Source organism: Oculina patagonica, chromosome 1 (assembly GCF_052425735.1).
Source record: "Oculina patagonica isolate OP01 chromosome 1, crgOcupat, whole genome shotgun sequence".
Lineage (NCBI taxonomy): Eukaryota > Metazoa > Cnidaria > Anthozoa > Scleractinia > Oculinidae > Oculina > Oculina patagonica.
Genome location: NC_135758.1, coordinates 12,216,922 through 12,234,739, shown reverse-complemented (window position 1 = coordinate 12,234,739; position 17,818 = coordinate 12,216,922). Strand labels below are relative to the sequence as shown.

The 17,818-nt window shown below is 38.2% G+C and overlaps 2 protein-coding genes and 1 long non-coding RNA gene across 4 annotated transcripts in view; 1 reads left to right on the top strand and 2 right to left on the bottom strand.

The window, feature by feature from the left end:
- Positions 1–1,643: 1,643 nt before the first annotated feature.
- On the bottom strand, positions 1,644–7,334 carry LOC144657019 (receptor expression-enhancing protein 5-like). Of its 2 annotated transcripts, none has more exons than XM_078517304.1 (5): positions 7,154–7,334; positions 6,020–6,113; positions 5,669–5,807; positions 5,138–5,294; positions 1,644–2,823 (listed from the first exon to the last, which is right to left on the bottom strand). In XM_078517304.1, exons 1-5 carry the CDS (start codon positions 7,287–7,289, stop codon positions 2,762–2,764), a joined length of 588 nt encoding a protein of 195 aa, XP_078373430.1. In that variant the 5' UTR covers positions 7,290–7,334; the 3' UTR covers positions 1,644–2,761. The 2 variants fall into 2 exon arrangements, with proteins under 2 accessions (XP_078373430.1, XP_078373438.1); XM_078517312.1 differs by lacking the exon at positions 7,154–7,334 and adding an exon at positions 6,211–6,402.
- Positions 7,335–7,914: 580 nt separating this feature from the next.
- The window catches only part of LOC144656924 (mitochondrial outer membrane protein SLC25A46-like), a 16,755-nt gene continuing 6,851 nt past the window's right edge, over positions 7,915–17,818 (top strand). The window contains exons 1-5 of the mRNA XM_078517188.1: positions 7,915–8,085; positions 10,273–10,315; positions 16,004–16,061; positions 16,828–16,905; positions 17,455–17,555. Coding sequence (XP_078373314.1) covers positions 7,944–8,085; positions 10,273–10,315; positions 16,004–16,061; positions 16,828–16,905; positions 17,455–17,555 — 422 coding nt within the window. The 5' untranslated portion in view covers positions 7,915–7,943. The remainder of the gene's footprint in view (positions 8,086–10,272; positions 10,316–16,003; positions 16,062–16,827; positions 16,906–17,454; positions 17,556–17,818) is intronic.
- On the bottom strand, positions 11,175–14,197 carry LOC144657086 (uncharacterized). The gene is made up of 3 exons (XR_013571463.1): positions 13,253–14,197; positions 12,837–12,922; positions 11,175–11,941 (listed from the first exon to the last, which is right to left on the bottom strand). It is a non-coding gene; the product is annotated as an uncharacterized LOC144657086 (long non-coding RNA).

Sequence of the window (17,818 nt, the reverse complement as noted above, 5' to 3'; positions counted from 1 at the left end):
GAACCTAATTTTTCCGGGTTAGCGCACAGGCAGACCACCGTATTTGTTCGTGGCTAATTATTTTTGACATGAGTGGACAAAAAAAATAGTGAAATTTACGAGGGTTACTGATAAAGCTATGGAAATTACATATCTAAACTACATTTCGCTCTGAATAGAGTTAACCCGTAAACAATTTCTAACAGTTAGTGTGTAATTGTCAAAATAAAACAATGAAATTAGTGTCTTATGGTATTTACTCTATCTCAATAAAGTTAAATGAAATGTTTATCGACTCGTGTAGTGTTTTTTCGCCTGCATGGGCCGTTTGAGGCGCTTTATTTTTTCGGCCGAAAGTAGTTCAGTAAAAAGGTCGAAATTAATTCAGTAAAAAGGCTATTATGACCAATGGTATACGAGTTCAAAAACCACTGCCTGTCAACCAATCAAACTCAGGAATTGTAATACACCATTGCAAGTTGTTAATAATATTGTATGGTCCAGTTTTATACTGGTTTTCCCTTTTTACCCATAGTTCGTTGAGTGAAAGTAAAAAACAATGAAAAAAAAAATGCAAGTAAAATAATTGGCCGCTCACATAAACGGGCGGATCAGACGATAATAAGTGCAATGAAAATTTCTTCCGCATGTTGCGAGCGTGTCCAACACCGCCTGATAAACGGGTGAGGTATGTAGGAACAGGGACCACAGACAAAGACAGGAAGAGTTTTCTTTCCCTGCCGAGTTACATCGCAAACCATATTGACCTCATCCAGTCTTGTCCAGAACCACTTGTCCCTCTTAGCCGGCAGAGCCTGGGGTACCAGGAACAAGTGGCTGTTAATTGGGACACATGATTTGATTGGCTAGATTTTTTACACAGGGAATTTTAGATCTAGCCAATCAAGCCGACCATTTTAAAATCCTGTTGTTGTAAGAGATTTACAACAGTTGATCTGATTGGCTGGATTTAAAATTGCCTTTGTTAGAACTCTAACCAATCCAGTTGTGTCCCCAGAGCCACTTGCTTCCTGTGCCCCAGGCTCCCCAGCTAAAAGGGGCAGAAGGCTCTGGGGACAAGAATGGGCCTATTAAACCATCCTGACAAATTGACCAGGAGCAAATATACTCCCTCCAGTATACTCCTGGGGTCAAGAAACACTCAAAAGTTCACCACTGTTTGTTTCCTTCGGGTGGAAAATTGGACTGAGCTACTGCCACATGCAAGAAAAATCTTTGCAATGTTTTGGGCCAAAACGTAGTACAGTGCGTAAAAGTCAAACTTCTTGTAAGTGTTAGTGCATACAATAGGGTTCATACCCTTTTTTACAAACAATTTCCAGGACTCAGATTGATTTTTCCAGGACTTCAAAATTCACATTTAACCATTTCACTCCCAGGATCTCAATATTATTTCTCCTTACTGTCTCTGCATTTCTTATAATGTTAGATTTGAGAATTCAGTTGTTACTTGAGTTTAACAGATTTCCAGGACTTTTCGGCCGGTAGTCTTTTTCAGGACTTTACATTCCTGGAAAGTGCCACAACAAAATTCCTAGACTTTCCAGGTTTTCCAGGACTACAACAAACCCTGATACAAATGAGTTGTGTATATTTGGACAGGATTTTAAAGTGCAACAAGAAGAAAAAACTTAAACAGTTGGTTAGGAATTTCAAATAACATTTTATTGTCATAATACTGTGCAATTTAGTCAAAGGTGCTACCTTGCCAGGCAGGTAAAACTTTGTTATTGTGCACAACTATGATTAACGTACAACTTAAAAATTGAATAATTACTGTAAAACAAATAAAATTTAACAAGAATCAGGTTTTTTGCACCTAATAAGGAAAATAACAAGTAAACTAACAAAAGGGACTTTGGTAGCTCTGTGCTGAACCTATTTACGGCGACAATAGCAGTCTTTTGTAATTTATACAGTTTGAGAGAAATTACATCACAGTCATACTAAAACAAAATAAGACCCTCTGAGAAAAAGCACTGAACATCCTGTAAAATTGTTTTGACAAAATTGTTTTATTTTGCATGCAAAATTGTTTTATTTTGCATGCACAATATTGTTGTCTTACATTTTTCACATTTTGTATTGTGAAATGCATGATACTTTAGCCACGGTGCAACACACTTCACTGTACTGAAGAAGCCAGAGAGTGGAAATGAAAATTCCTACAAAATTAAAATTATATATTGCTTAAGGGAAAGACTGCATGCGGTGTGCACTTTGAGTGGGATGAATGTGGTGTTAAACACCTGCAAACCCCCATACGTTAGGATACCCAAATCAGTGGGATAATACAGTCAACAAATGCCGTGTATAGACTCAGTAGAGTTGATTTCCAGCTCTAATAGAGCCTGAGAGATCGTCGCTCGATTCATCGGGCTCGCCTGGCGGCTTAACTATTTTTGCCGCAGCATGGCTGGTCGCTTTCTAATGGAGGCAGCCGAAAACATACTTATGTGCAAAGAAGAGTAACAGAAAAGATAACTTATTCAGAAATATCTTAAAAGTTTAAGAGCAGAAATCTACCACAAGGTTTTTAACTAGGCAAAAAGGAATTCTTTAATAAAAGTTATCTACTACTAGAAAACAGTAAGAATAGATAGTATAAGATGTTTATCTTTTTAAAGAGTCCTTTTGGAATCAAACATTGTTTGCCGGAGGCTGTTCTAGATAGTTAGATATTGGTATCCATTCAGCATTCCCAAGCAGTGCTTTGATTTCCATTGTCCTGACTTATTTCATTTTGGTGAGTTCTTGAGGTTTAGGAGTCTTTCTTATCTTCTGTTGCTGCTCTTATGGCTGCCTCAGTAGCGGCATCCTTGGCTGCAAAAGTACAAAATCATCTGTTTAGTGATGCAAGACGACATCACACATAGTACAGTAACAACTTATTATCCAACTGCACTCAGGAGAGCAGAAATGATGGAAAAGGAACACAAATACTCGATTAATGGACGCCAGGTAGGCCCCTTCTTGCCTTTTTTAGTCGAGAAACTGATTCCCATGCCATAGAAATATGCAGCCAATCAGAAGTACAGGAAAGCTGTTGTATATTCGACGGTATTCAACCCAACCTTCCCATCGTGCACTGCGATCTTATTCTCGACACGTCCTCTCTCCACCCAAGTGTATAAATGGGTACTGGCAAATTTAGTAGGCGTATTTTCTATGGCATGGTATAAAATAGTTACACAACACTTTCACGTGGAATCCACAACGGGATATCCCACTTGTCACTTGTATTTTCTCAGTATACACACTCGCCTAAAAGCTTGTGACCTGTATACCGAGAAAAAAAAAATAATTTTACAAGTAACTCGTGGGATATTCCATAACCGTATACCACTCGAAAAGACGTTGTATAAGTCTAGTATGTATTAAAAAGTTACTGTACTCTAGGAGACCGGTTAACTTATTCTGGAGACCTCTTATGTCTGGTTCACACTTAGTGCCCGAGGACTGGTACCTGAGCACCGGCAAAAAAAGCATCTTGTTCAGACACAGAAAACCAAAGTACCCAACATAGTACCCTCAAGTGCTGGAGTACAAGATTGAGACCTTGTACTCGAGTGGGAACTTGAAAAAAATAGTATGTTCACATTAGTACCCGGCGAGAATTGTACTTGGGCACCATGCCCAGGCACCAAGACTTATGTGAACACTGCCTTATTTATTCTAATCATGCAAGAGCAATAAGCACAGTTTGAAGTCAACACAGAATTTGAGACAGTAAACAAAACATTTTATAAAGCCTGGTTTTCACTAGCGACAGAGTCAGAGTTGTAATCAGAAACGCAGAGTGCTGCAACCTAGTAAGTTGTAAGCAGAGTTCAGACTCCACTTATGAATGCCCTTATGTTCATGTAAACACTAGATTGTGGGAGTTGCAAGCAAATGCAAGAAGCACTTGAGAAGTGTGAGAACAAGCACTATGATTGTTCCCTTCTGCTTGCGACTTTGACGATCTAATTTTCTCCGGATCATAAGCGATGGAGTCATAAGCTAAGAAGAAAGTGGAAATGTTATGATTCTTTGGACTCCAATTCCATCACTTTTCCCTTTTTTTTTTTTTTTTTACAAGGTCGTTACCCCTCTTAACTCTAAAAAAATTTTTTCAGTCTTTCTAGTAAAACCACCTAAATGTCTCTTATTAGACATTTTAGTGTGAAGCGACACTATACATTTTGGCCCATCATTTCCATTTTGATACCAACTCAATTAAATACCACAAGACTTATTATTATTGTTTCTTATTTTCACGGAACTTAATTTTTTCAATTTTTTAATTATGTGAATTAAAGACCCACGAAAATTTATTCTTAACGTTTCTGGAAATTAAGTCCCCCAAAATATGCCTGAACCTTTCATTTTGAAATCCCAAAATCAAGTTTCTGCGAAAATAAGTAACAATAAGGTACATACTAAAGTGTCTAATAACATATATATTAATTTTGTAGTCCTCTTGCTTCTTTCTCACTGGATGCAATGCAAAACACAGTTCAAGGTCTGGTTTTCAGGATAGTATCATACCGATAGATTGTTGGAAAATAATTTCAGATTTTTTCTGTAAATGTTTTGCTTATGTTTTCCTCTTTGAGAGGGATACCAAGCAAGTGCCAAAATGCGAGCAGTTTTCCTATTGCTTTTGAAAATTATTCAACATCAACATTGCCAGCAGCTGTTCCAAAAGCTATGTGTTTGCTGGTGCCTATCTCTGTTTTCAAAGCCAGTTGTTACAAGGTTTGCCTTGAAACATCTGCTCTTTGTGATGCTGTTTTGCTGTTTAATTATTCAATACCAACAAACTCCCCAAAAATCATTTAAAAGGACTGTTGATGTTTCATGAAAATCACCTTTTGAAAGCTTTTTGACAGCCCCAACCAATCAATCAACTTTGAATTACAAAATACAATTTCATATTTCCTTCTACAAAGGGTTTATACTCTTGAACTGATGAACAGATTCAAATTTAAGCAGCTATAAGTGATAATTTCATGTGTAAACAATTTGTACGTTTATATAAACTTCTGCAGTCTTGCAAATACAGAATGAATGACAAATGGCAATTTACACTCAGTAACCTGTCTAAAGTTGCAAGTTTAAATCTTTTAAATGTTTAGTTTATATAGTATAATACCTTCTTTGGCTACTTCGTCAACTTTCTGGCCAACTTTATCCAAAGCTTTATCGATCTGAGTTTGGTGTTTCAACACGAAAGGCTTGATAACTCTGTGGTAGAGCGTGTTAGCTCCATTCCAAGACACGGGCGCCATACACCAGCAAAGAAATATCAGCTAAAGAAAGAATATTAAAACCAAATTACAATCTAAATGTGGTAAGCTTACCATAAATGCATGCTTTTATCTAGGATTTAGCAGGAAGCACTAAAGGCTAATGGCCTTTTCGAAGACTAGTTTAGATTCATCACCGATTGAATTTGACAACAAGACGTTAAATATTATGCTTCGAAGAGTGGGGATCTGTTAAAACGACTTTCCTTTGCGAGAGGGTCCGAAGTCCAATAAATTCAAAATTACTGGTAAGGGACATGTTCGATCGAAGGTGTCTAGCCATGCCAGTATTTCGTAATAAAAGAAGCTAGAATTTAAGGTATATGTCATCCGACAACTAAAAAAAACACATTATAATGTCTCTAACATTACGCTACCTTGACTAGGAAATACAGAGGGAACCACGAAAGCAGAATGTCTGACAAAAACTCCACGATGTTGAAAACTCCAAACACCACCCAATAAATAAGCCATTGCGTGTCGTCTTCTTTTGTTTCACTTTCCACGGCCTTCACACTAAAAGCAACGCAGCAGGGAAAATAAATTTATCGTTAAATTAGCTATTTTAATTATGGCCAGGGCTTCGGAAACAGTAAACGCTTAGGGGATGTCAGAATGAGCCAGGTGGTTTTAAACAAGTTTATCACAGATGCAATGGCGGTCTAAAGCAAACAAACGTTAACATAGCAAACAGCTAATTCGCAATTTTAAAAATATTTAAGACTTACGATTGGTAAGCGGGATAAGCAAAACCCAGGATGGTTACAATCAGATCTGCTCCATAGCCGAAAACAAGATAGAGAGCGAATACTGCAACAAGACCTGAAAAAAGACAAGAACACCCATATTTTTATAGGCACACGTCTATCGTCCTGAACGAAAGTCCATTCAAATTAGCTAAGATAATTTATCGAATTACCAAGAAATAGATAGATCCTCTTCACCCCGGTCTTTTTCTCCACTTTGTCTAAGGCATCAGTAAAATAATTCTTCTCCTGCAGCCAGTTTTCAAGCTTTTCTTTGCCCGTATTTATCGTCTCCGAGGTCGACATTTTTGTAAGTTTCAACGAATTTCTTATTCCAAGGCGGGCTTGCGACGAATCGTGTAATGCCCCTGGGGACCTGTCACATGACTATTTATTCCACCAATCAGCGTTGGATCCGACACATGACATAATTTGTCACGTTGTGATACCAGTTTTATTTTTGGGCATTATTTCAAAACCGTTCGAATGGATAAATTAATTAAGATTGCACAAACGATTCTTTCGAAAAGTTGCGAAAGAAAATTGTCAATAATTAGCCCATTGATCAGAATGCATTTGCTTGAAGTTGGTTCCAAGCTTCGATGAAACGAAATCTGCCGTTGTGTTACATTGTCTGTAGTTTGATGGACAGCGTACAAGCTATTGACATTATTTCTTGGCTTTTCCCCATCCTAGCAACTGATAAATTATTATTCCGATATGCTAACAAAGCCAATATATATTGTTTGTGTTATTTTATAACAAAATACGAATCTTGAGCAAAGCAAAATTGTCTTTTATAGTTGGTGCAAAAAAGTATCAAAGCTAGAAAATGATCTTGTTACATGTACACTTATTGCATCCCAAGAAAGGCAAAGCGGAAGCTAGAAACTGAAATTATAACATACAACATCTTTCGCTCCGCTTGATGTAACATTTTTAAACGCTCCTTCGCTGGTCTGTTGGTAGATATTTCTCATCTCATCCCATCAGTGGATTTGACACGCTCAACCCTGGCTATATAGCCGATAGCAACGATAAAAGAACTCAAACTAAGCAAGCCTTCTCGTCGATTCTTGGTAATAATATTATCCCATCAAATGAACACAGACTTACCAGCGGGTATAGGATTCTTTTTAGCCCATTCCACCGCCTTCTCCATTTCGGCTTTTAAATTCACTTGTTGTGTTTTAGCTTTCTCTTGATTCACTGACACTTGGTCATTTGACGGGGCATTGTTCATATCTTCCATTGCAAAATATTGCTTAATTCTCGTTGTAACACGCTGTGAAATACTGCAATGCGGAGATCAAGAGCTGAGGGACCGCTAATTCTGCGAAACCACAGAAATTCAGCCAATCACATGTCAAGTTTTCGTTATATCCGCGATATTGGATCCCATGCGCATTGATGGTCCTTGCGAATTCACACGCACGTACTATAAACAAATCTATTATTTATTGTTACAAGTTTTTTCCCGAACGAAAAATATAACAACGCCGAAGATACAGAATCCATTCAAATGCACAGCATTGAAAAACCTTGAAAGTTAATGGGCTGTCTCAATTTTGATGGTGGACTGAAAAAGCCAGTGGTAGCTGATCTTAGCTGAACGGTTCCAGATAGCTTTGAATAATTTTGAATAGCTTTGGATAGCTTTGAGTCCTATCCAGACTGTAATACACAAACAGCGCACAGCTTATAGCTTATGCTTTGCACTAAAACTTATCAATCTTCTGTAAAAGCATCGGATTCCATTGACCTCGCTTCATTCTTTGGAGACACAATTCCCCATCCCTCCCCTCCCTGACTCTTGGAACAGTGGCAGCAGGTCGTTGGTTCCCAGGCCCCACAAACATATCTAGCCTTGGTAGACTGGGTAACAGGGTTGAAAGGAAAAATCAAAATGGTGTACGACAGATTGAGGGGAATTGAAAGAGAAAATTTGCCTCTTTCACGACAACAAGCTGTGGACGACCAGGAAACAGTGGCTCAGCAAAATGTTTTATCGTCAGTTAATGGAAAGACACCAAAAGAACATCAGTTAGGTAAGTAAATTTAGCCGAGAATATGCAAACCAAATAGCCAGACTGAAGGGTGTAAATTTTTAATTGTCAGAAAAATAACACATTTTAAATGCCTAAATTAGGTTTGCTTAAACTGCCCACCGTCAAATATACTAATAGTTAGAGATATTATGATAAATATTAGTAGTTTTTTTGTGGGGTGTATACACAATCGTCATTTATAATTTTGAACGTCAAGGAAAAGAACAAAGAATTACAATAATAACAAAACATATGCATTAAGCTGGGGGGCTGTATATATCGGCCAATAAAATTCCGATGCTGAAAAATGGGCAATTGAGAAGTTTTAAAAACAATTCTGAAAGCAATGCTTTATTAGCTACTCACTTATACCTGTCAACGTTTCCTAAGTCAAAAGCATGAGATCGTTCTCTAAATTTTCCTAAAATGTTCCGACTATTTCCGGAGATTTCCGAAGATGTTCCAGCAACTTCCGAGCATTGCCGAAGAGTAACGAAGATGTTCTGTCGATGATCAAATGCTGCCAAAGTGAGTGAAATTGACTCAAACACGAATAACAATGCTCATTTTACAGATTATTTTATGCCAAAATTTGAATTGAAATTACATTTAAAGGGTTTTAAGAGTAAGAAATCGAAATTTGTCAGTCAGGCGTGAGAAATTGGCCTGTATGTGTGAGATCGACATTTTGGATCGCCAAGCGTGAGACTCACGCATAATGCGTGAGAGTTGACAGATCTACTCACTATATCGGAGTCACTGATCATTTGTAAAAACAAGAAGCCACGAACAGCTTTACATGTTACACGTACTTTACAAGTTTGGCGATGATTATTTCACCCCGGGTGACCTTCAGTGTGCCTCATGGAATATAATATTACCAGATGATCTGTAAACAGATATTGCAAGACAGTGCTGGACCATGTCATCTATGATACCGAATATTTGGAATTGAGCCCATCCTGATCAGGACCATCATGTCATCGGGGTCATGGTGTTTTGTTCTCATAGTTGCTCTCTCCACCCAGGTGTATAAATGGGTACTGGCGAAATAATACTGGGGGGTAACCCTGCGATGGATTGGCATCCCATCCAGGGTGAAGTAGAAATACTCCTAGTCGCTTAATGCTACAGAAACCAGACATAGCTCTGGCAGTATGGGCCACTTGGATCAACGCATACTTTTCCGGTACCTTCTTTTGAGCATGTGCTCAACTTGTCTTAACCTTAGTAAAGAATATTATTCTACATGACACGAGCGTGGGACAAAGAAAAAATCTGAGTCCCCGACGGGAATCGAACCCATGGCCTCCCAGAATACCGGTTGGGCGCTCTAACCAACTGAGCTACGTGAGACTCGCTGTGAGCTAGGCCATTTACTAGGTTGATATGTGACACGCGTCCTGCATACTGCTAGGATCAGCAATGTCGAAATCATCAAATTTGTAGTAAATAATAAAGATGGTAGATTTTAAGCTCGGTGATAAATAGTAAAGAATATTATTCTACATGACACGAGCGTGGGACAAAGAAAAAATCTGAGTCCCCGACGGGAATCGAACCCATGGCCTCCCAGAATACCGGTTGGGCGCTCTCAAAAACTCTACTGGCACGTCATTAACCCACACTAAGAAGGGGCTAATCAACCATGACAGTTAATCAATAGTCAAATAATAGTGCCTTACAAATGTAGTTACTATGATTGAGCCTGTAAAAGAAGCATTTTTAATTCCTATTTATTTCACACTGTCAAGTGTGAAACAAAATCAACATACATTTTGACAGGAACGCAATGGATGGAGGCAGATCAGTTCTCACATTCAGCCGGAATCACAAATTACAGCCCTCAAAATAACCTGGTCACAAACCAGAATAGACCAGCGGTTCATGAATCATGACCAGATTTAAGATGTTTTCACGTGTCACGTGTCACGTGCCAATTTTTGCTCAAATCACATGCCACTTGTCAACCCAGTTACCACCCTCTTTGGACATAAACCAACAAATATGACCAGTCCTTATTTTTAGTCTGTAAGATTGTGAAAGTTTCCACTGCACTATGCTGATTGGAACTGAGAAAAGATTCTTGGTTGAAGAAAGCAGTGTAGTAAAGCTGTACTATTTAGTGTAGAAGAAGCTTTTTCTTTGCATTTGCATTGAAGCTTTCTGATATTGTTTCCTTTGTAGAAAGTACACAAAGACTTGTTGGATTTGCCATTGGAACTGGAAGGTTAGACAGGGTGTGATGTTGTTGACCATGTAGCTTTGTGTCTGTTTAGTTTTCCTTTTAGTTAGTACTTATGTGGTACCTGCGGCAAGATATATGGAGTTTACATTGTATTCTTCTTTGCACTATTATCTAGGCCAAACTGCAGTGTTGCTACACCTGTAATGGAGATGGTTACAGCTCCTCTTTTTTCTTGCTTCCACCCCCCCCCCCCCCCAACCCCATCCTGCCTCCAGTTTTGTGCTGACATCCATTCCAGTACTCCCGGCCTGACCAATCGATGAAAATCGATCATTGGAAATCAATCAATCAATCGATATCAATCGATGTCAATCAATGGTAAGTTAATTGACATTGATTGGCATTGGCCAATCGATGACCAATCGATAGTCAATTGCTATCGATTTTCATCGATTGCCATATATCTTGCAACGTACTTGGACATCCCCACCCTTACCAAACTGGGTGATATGGGACATATATGGACCGTGTATGGGTCTGATATGGGATAATGTATGGCCCATATATGGGTTTGATATGGTTTTGATATGGCACATAACTTTCCATATCAAACCCATATTTTGCACATATTGCCTCTCTATTGTCTTCACTATGGGAAAGATACGTATTTCGTAAAAATCCATACTATTCCCATATGTGGAAATGATATGGGCTATGGGAATGGTATGGGAGCTTTAATCAATGGTACACAAAGAAAAATGATATGGGAATTGTATGGGAGCTTCAAAAAGTCCCATACCAATCCCATATCTATGGGAAAGATACGTATTTCGTCAAAATCCATACTATTCCCATATGTGGAAATGATATGGGCTATGGGAATGGTATGGGAACTTTAATCAATGGTACACAAAGAAAAATGATATGGGAATTGTATGGGAGCTTCAAAAAGTCCCATACCAATCCCATATCTATGGGAAAGATACGTATTTCGTCAAAATCCATACTATTCCCATATATGGGAAAGGTATGGGGCAACAGGCCCATATCAATCCCATATGTCTGTAATACTTGTTCCATTAGCTATGGAAAAGATATGGAATTTTTATAATGGAAACAATGGATTATGTGAACAACCCATGTATCTATGTAGAAGAAAATCACCATTTCGCATTTAAACTTTAAATACCTTTATTGCAAATCATGCATTCTTACTTTTTTCACATGCAATTTAAAATTTTTTGAATAAGTGATTCTTTAACATTATATAATGTGTAACATAATGATGTCAGCTCAATGTTGGTTGCGGTAAATTTAAAAGTTAAATTTTTTAAATGGACAACTTAAAAGTTGATTCTGAAGTGTCATAACATTTAAAACTGCACAAGACTTGTTCACGTCTCACTGTAGCTTATATTAAAAACGATAGGCAAGAGTCTCTGTTTTCAATAATGTCTTGTTGGTATTGTAATGTCTTATCAAAGCTGTATGACTTCTTTATCGAGACACTAGCTTTTGTATTAAATCACTGTTCATTGCACCCTGGCAGCTTCATGCAGGTATTTGTGTCCTTGGCTGATGTCTGGCCTCCACACATTTCATATTTATCTTCCTGACAACCTGGCTGGCTGAGTAATCCATCTTTGGTGAACTTTGAACACACTTTACCTAAAAGCAGAACCAAGAAAAAATATTATTGTCGGTCTCATTTGGGTTACCAATAATTTAATAAAATAGTATGGCTGTGTGTTCAAACTCAGAAAACTGTTTGAGCACTTACCAAGGGAGCATTACTTTTGTTTGCCACCATTCAGATAGCACAGCAAACTGAAAGAGTACTCTTACCATCGCTTGCATCTAAGCATGAACACTTTTTGCCCAAATAATAAATGATCTACGAACGTGTGATTGGATACTAAACATGGCATGATTTGTCATCAAAGGTTGAAGTTTAGCAGACCCTAATGGCAACTTTTGCACCCAAGTTTCAGCATAAAAATTGAGAACGGACAAAACTTTACACAAAAAGTGATTCAAGTGAACCTTCAAATGCATATTAAAATAGCTCATGCAGGATCAAGAAGTCTCTATATCCAATCCTTTCACCATTTCAAAACCGGAATGTGTTGAACTTTGGGTGCGAAAGTTGCTGTTACGGTCTGCCAAACTTTAAACATTCGATAACAAATCATACCACGTTCATCATACCCAATAATATCATGTTTCAGCAGTGAGTGTTGAGGCGTAGATGCAAGTGATGGAATTAATTGATATCATATTGGAACTTAATATTAGACTCCATGGCTTGTTTACCACTGTTGTGTAATTTCACACACGGTTACAGACAATGTTAGATTGGGACATTCCATTTCTTATCTTAGCCCAACCCCCAACTGCGGTGTCTGATTTGTGCCCTCCATAGGGGGTGTTTGGAGAAAAAATGGCTTGTCTAGGCATCATTATTAAGAATATCAAAAATTGCAATAAACAAAATTATTATTTTTTGAGAAAAATGACTCATGATTGTCTGTGATAAAATAAAAATGTGGAAACCTTTACTGACCTTCTAATGTGAAGTGTGATGTACATGTAGTTCATCTTCATGCAGGACCCTCAAATCATCTTCATACCTCACATACTACCAAGTCTCTGTTAAACAAACAAAGTCGATCTATTTAGAAATAGCTCGTTAACTCAGGTCAACTCACTGATGTGCACCATTTTAGTCCAGCTCATAAGAACTTGCATGTGTATAGAAACAACATTGATTTTGATCTGAATGGAATTCGTGCGAACTTTTACTCGTTTATCAGTCAAAAGTACTTTTCACTATGCCTTAGATTTAGCAATTAACTTTACAACGTAAAATTTGCCAACATAGAGGAGACAGTTTATAAAAACGCGGGTCTAGAAAATGACACTTCAAGCTTTTGGACACAGACTTGCACACAAATCAACCTGAGAAATGTCACTACTTACCTTCTCTTAGACGAGCTGGGGCATTTATTTTTCGTGAGGTACGACCAGCCATCGTTTCTGTCACTAACTTTGGTGTTGAAAACACGAAATCATCGCGGAATCTTTCTCCAAAAGTGGCTAAAACACTCGAAAAAACAGCGAAGATCACGATGGAATGGAGAAAGCGACAAAAATTCGAAAAGGACGCGTTCTTTTCTGTCACTTCGTAATTGGTTAAAAGTGACCACGTGTTCCAATGTAGCTGCGTGCGCATTGTTTGTAATCTCGCTCCCATGCTCTCACGGTCGCACTCACTTGGGATCGGTAAACAATCAAAATGGCGGATTTCTTGGCGATGAGTAGATCGTAGAAAAAGAGGACGCTACAAAGAACACATGCAGTATTCGAACCCGTATAAGTTCCAGGCAGCAAGACAACAAAACGTACTGTAGGTAAACGATGTCTACGTGATTTCCATCGATTGCAAACTCCAGATGTGATAACAAATTTGAGTTCGAAGATGATGTCTTGTGTTCGACGACCCAACTACATGAAGGTGTTCCAGCGAGTACTGCAGTCAGTTAGTTTATCTGAAGGTTGTAATGACAACAATGAACAATTCTGCAACAACAACGACAAAGTTTTCAACGCGTACGGATTGTGGAGAGTTTATAGCCGAAAGACAAAACGATAACACGAGTGACGCGACGACAAGCATTCAGATTTCACCGATCATGACAGTAAGCTATGTATTAAATGTAAGCTTTTTATGTAATTTTATTAAAGATGACGATGCTTCTTCAGACATTTTCAGTGTTAAGTATAATTGTGAATCAGACTCTGAACCTTTTCCAGAAGAGTGTGAAACAGAGAACGGTATTTATTTCAGTGCTCCTATCACAACCACTTCGAGCATGATTGTTTTGATATAATTGTCATTTGTGATGAAGCAAGTTTATTTTTTGCCTAAGTGGCCATTTGGCTGCTCAAGTTTGTTCGCTGTGAAAATTTAAGTTGCTAAATTAGCAAACACTTTCAATTCTCCTTCTCAATTTTAGTCACCAGGCTGGCAAGTTCGTTTCCAATTCAGTTTTTTTCCAATTTAGTTTTTTTTTTTGCACCATTTTGTTGCTTTTGAGTACTTTTCAGTAATTTTGGGTGGTTTTCTGACATTTTGGAAAAATTTTAAAATCCAAGATGGCAGATCCAGGATGGCGGTGGCCGTTTTGACATCATGATATAATGCTGGGGTATATCAGAAGATAGATTTTCGAACATACCCATCCTTTAATTGTTAATGGAGAGGGGTGGAATCCACCCCCACTCCCCGTCCTGTTAGCAGCTGATATGGGATACCCATATATCCCATAGTTTTTCTGTGCAACATAATAATCCCATATCACTGCCATAGAGAGAGAACAAGAATTCAATAACAGCTGATATGGAATAAGTATGGGTGACATATTCCCATAGTTTTTCCATATAGCATGATTATCCCATATCACTTCCATACGGAAGGAAAGTGAACATAGATTACCTGATGATATGGGATTCCTATGGGTAACCTATTCCCATAGCAAAACCATACAAAGCTTCCCTTTAACTTAAAAACCCATACTCTTCCCATACCTTGAAATTTTACAAAAATAGGCCCCATATCAGTTCCATATCATGGTCTAACCATCCCATATGTATTCCATGTATGGGCCAGATATGGGCCATAATTTGCCATATCAAACCCATACTTTTACTTTGGTAAGGGCAGGACAATTCTCCAGGATATCCAGAAAAAGATTTTTGCAATCCTAAAACAACTGATCGTCAGCTGACGCGGATTCCATTCATGGCTGTTGTGAAGCTACCAACAACAGCAACAACAACAGAGCCACCGAAGCCGTAGTTGATGACGGAGGTCGCTCCTACTCGACAAATACCGGTATACCCGACAATGAACATACTACAGAAAATATACGTGGATTCTTTTTTCGCTATCTCATTTATTACTTTAGTGCGAAGAAAGATCGACTGTGGTCCTTTTAGAGATTATACTGTGGTATTTGCTCCATCACTTGGTTTTCCTTTTTGAGATTATAGGAATCTACCTAGACCAAGCCACTTATCTCCAGGCTATTTCCTCTTGCTGCTTATTCAACTTTAATTTCTTTGGCTTGTTTAGCTTACGTCATAATTTTATTGTACCTGCACATAACAGTACTTATGCTGTTGTATTTCTCAAGTAATCTGTATGCTAGTGTAAACCTTGCGCCATTTCTTAATAACATTGTTTTTGCATATCAGACATAACAGTATATCACGAAAATGAATAAATGAGCTATTGATCGCTTTTAAAAGCCACTGAGTTGATGTAATAACACCCATATTGAATCAAACCAAATAAAAAACGATTATCGGTTTTATCGATTGGTCAGGCCGGGAGTACTGTTTTCTTGCAATTCTTTTCCCGCATTTAATGATGGAAGAAAAAAAATAGAGTGCTGTGAACAGTCTACTGATGGGCTAACATCCATTAATTGTTACAGTCGAATCCCGATAACTCGAACCTTCAAGGGAAATCGGTAAGGTTCCCGATATCGGGAGTTCGAGTTATCGAGGGTAAAATTAGTAAGAAAACAAGATCCTGGAGGGGAATCAGAAAAGGTTTCAAGTTAGCAGGAAGTTCGAGTTATTGAAGGTTCGAGTTATCGGGATTCAACTGTAGTTTGTAATCTTTTTTTAACTATTTATATTAATTTATACTGTTTTTGGTTTTAGTATTTTAGCTGCACAGTTTGTAACTCATCCGTTCACAGTTTTCAGGAGGCAATGCCAGGTACATGTTGTGTTTCATTTTTTTTATCAGAAATAATGATGAGCTGAAGGCCTTAGGTAAAGAAAACATTCACAAGCAATTTTTTCTTTGTTAACTTTCCTTCATAAGTTTTAATAGGCCTTATCACAGTATTCGCGGCTGATCTTGACAGGAGGCAAAGCGGGTAGAAATTACAGTGTTTGTATGGGAATCCAACGGCAAAATGCTTTTGCAAAAATTGAAGTTCTGGAACGGCTTCATTTGCTCATGCCCACACTGGCAGAAAAATACCATTTTTCAGTTTTGTTTCTTTCCACTAAAATGCCTGAAATTTCACTAGCCATTTTGGCTAGTGAAAGCCCAAAATCTGCTAGCCCTGCAAAACTACATTTAGTTGGGTACCGTTAGTCTCGAGCCCTGGATTGGCTAACAGGCGATGGTATATGAGCTCACTTACCATTGACCACAATATAGCAGTGATAGTCGCGTCAACAAAAACAGCTGGGGAGCTCAAAGCAATTCTTCAGGCATTTTTAATAAAACAATTATTCCACTCGCGCCTTGTTGGCTATCTACCATCTCATATCCAAGGTGCGCTCATGGAAGAATTGTTAAATATTCCCCAGTTTTGGCTACATCACGTGATGCATTTATTATAAACCAATCATGTGCAAGAAAAAATGTTCGATGTATTATAATGGGCAATATTGCCGACATGCAATATCTTTTACAGTTATGCTTTATTAATTATTTTGTGCTTCTATTTGACTGTACTGTGGTCTATCAGGTAAATCATGGTGCTAGAAAGTATCACCTATCACCGTTCAGTGTGTTCCAGATCTTACTCCGACTGAGAAAAAGTCAGGTCAGTGCAAAATGATAGAATGCAGTAGAACTTATAATTATGTCTACAAGTTTTTTTTTATCAGTTTACAAGTTACTGTACACACTGACTGTCAGTTATGCTTCTACACTGATCTGCTTGTGCACAGAGTTTCTCTCTTCAATATCATCAAGTGACCTTTGTACAATTCTGTGATGATAAACTGGGGCTCTGAACTGCCTGAAGTATATGAAAAAATATAGTTGCTCTGAATCTTACCTTGGGACATTTTTAGTGTTTGTGTTTTAGTGTTTTTCCGTTTTTTGATTGGACAGAAATAGATTAAAGCAAAACTTTTATTGAGTTGTTGTCAATTGATTAGCTTTAAAATGTCAAACATAGCATATCTAGGGCGTCTTTTGATGTTGCCATGGCTAAGACACCAAATTTTTTATCTACTCAGTGAATTTAAAATGCCTTCCCTAACTAGGATCCTGGAGGGTGGGAGTATTTATGAACGCAGACAACAAAGAATCATACTGTGTAACTATGTAATTAAAAAGTAATGCTACTGTGGTTATTCTATTGCAGGGTTATGGTGCCTTGTGGAAGGGTTGTGGTAGTACTTATGTTGTGTGTGCCGTCAATTTCTTTAGTGAAGCAGCTATCAGTAGCCTGACTCATCTACCTCAGTAAGTCACACACAAAAACATAGTGTCACGCAATGGTGCACTGTGTCACACAACAGTAACCTGTCTCATAAGCATTGATAATGGTCCTTGTGTCCAATCCTCACGATGCTTCTGAGCTTTCAGGAGGGCGGCTTAGATGCACTAGCCTGCAAGCAGGCCCACTTTTGGTCACACACATGGGTGGCGAAGCCTCTTCAATGAGTACTATGAGTCTGGCTCCCTGCATGCTCGCTTCGCTCACCAACTCATTGAAGAGTCTTAGC

What these genes read in the sequence shown, in the direction of transcription:
- LOC144657019 (XM_078517304.1), bottom strand. Translation starts at nt 7,289, where the DNA reads ATGGAAGATATGAACAATGCCCCGTCAAATGACCAAGTGTCAGTGAAT. An exon ending in AAAGAATCCTATACCCGCTG is followed by an intron (nt 6,114 to 7,153) that starts GTAAGTCTGTGT and finishes GTCTTTTTTCAG; the next exon opens with GTCTTGTTGCAGTATTCGCT. An exon ending in TGACGAAGTAGCCAAAGAAG is followed by an intron (nt 2,824 to 5,137) that starts GTATTATACTAT and finishes GTACTTTTGCAG; the next exon opens with CCAAGGATGCCGCTACTGAG.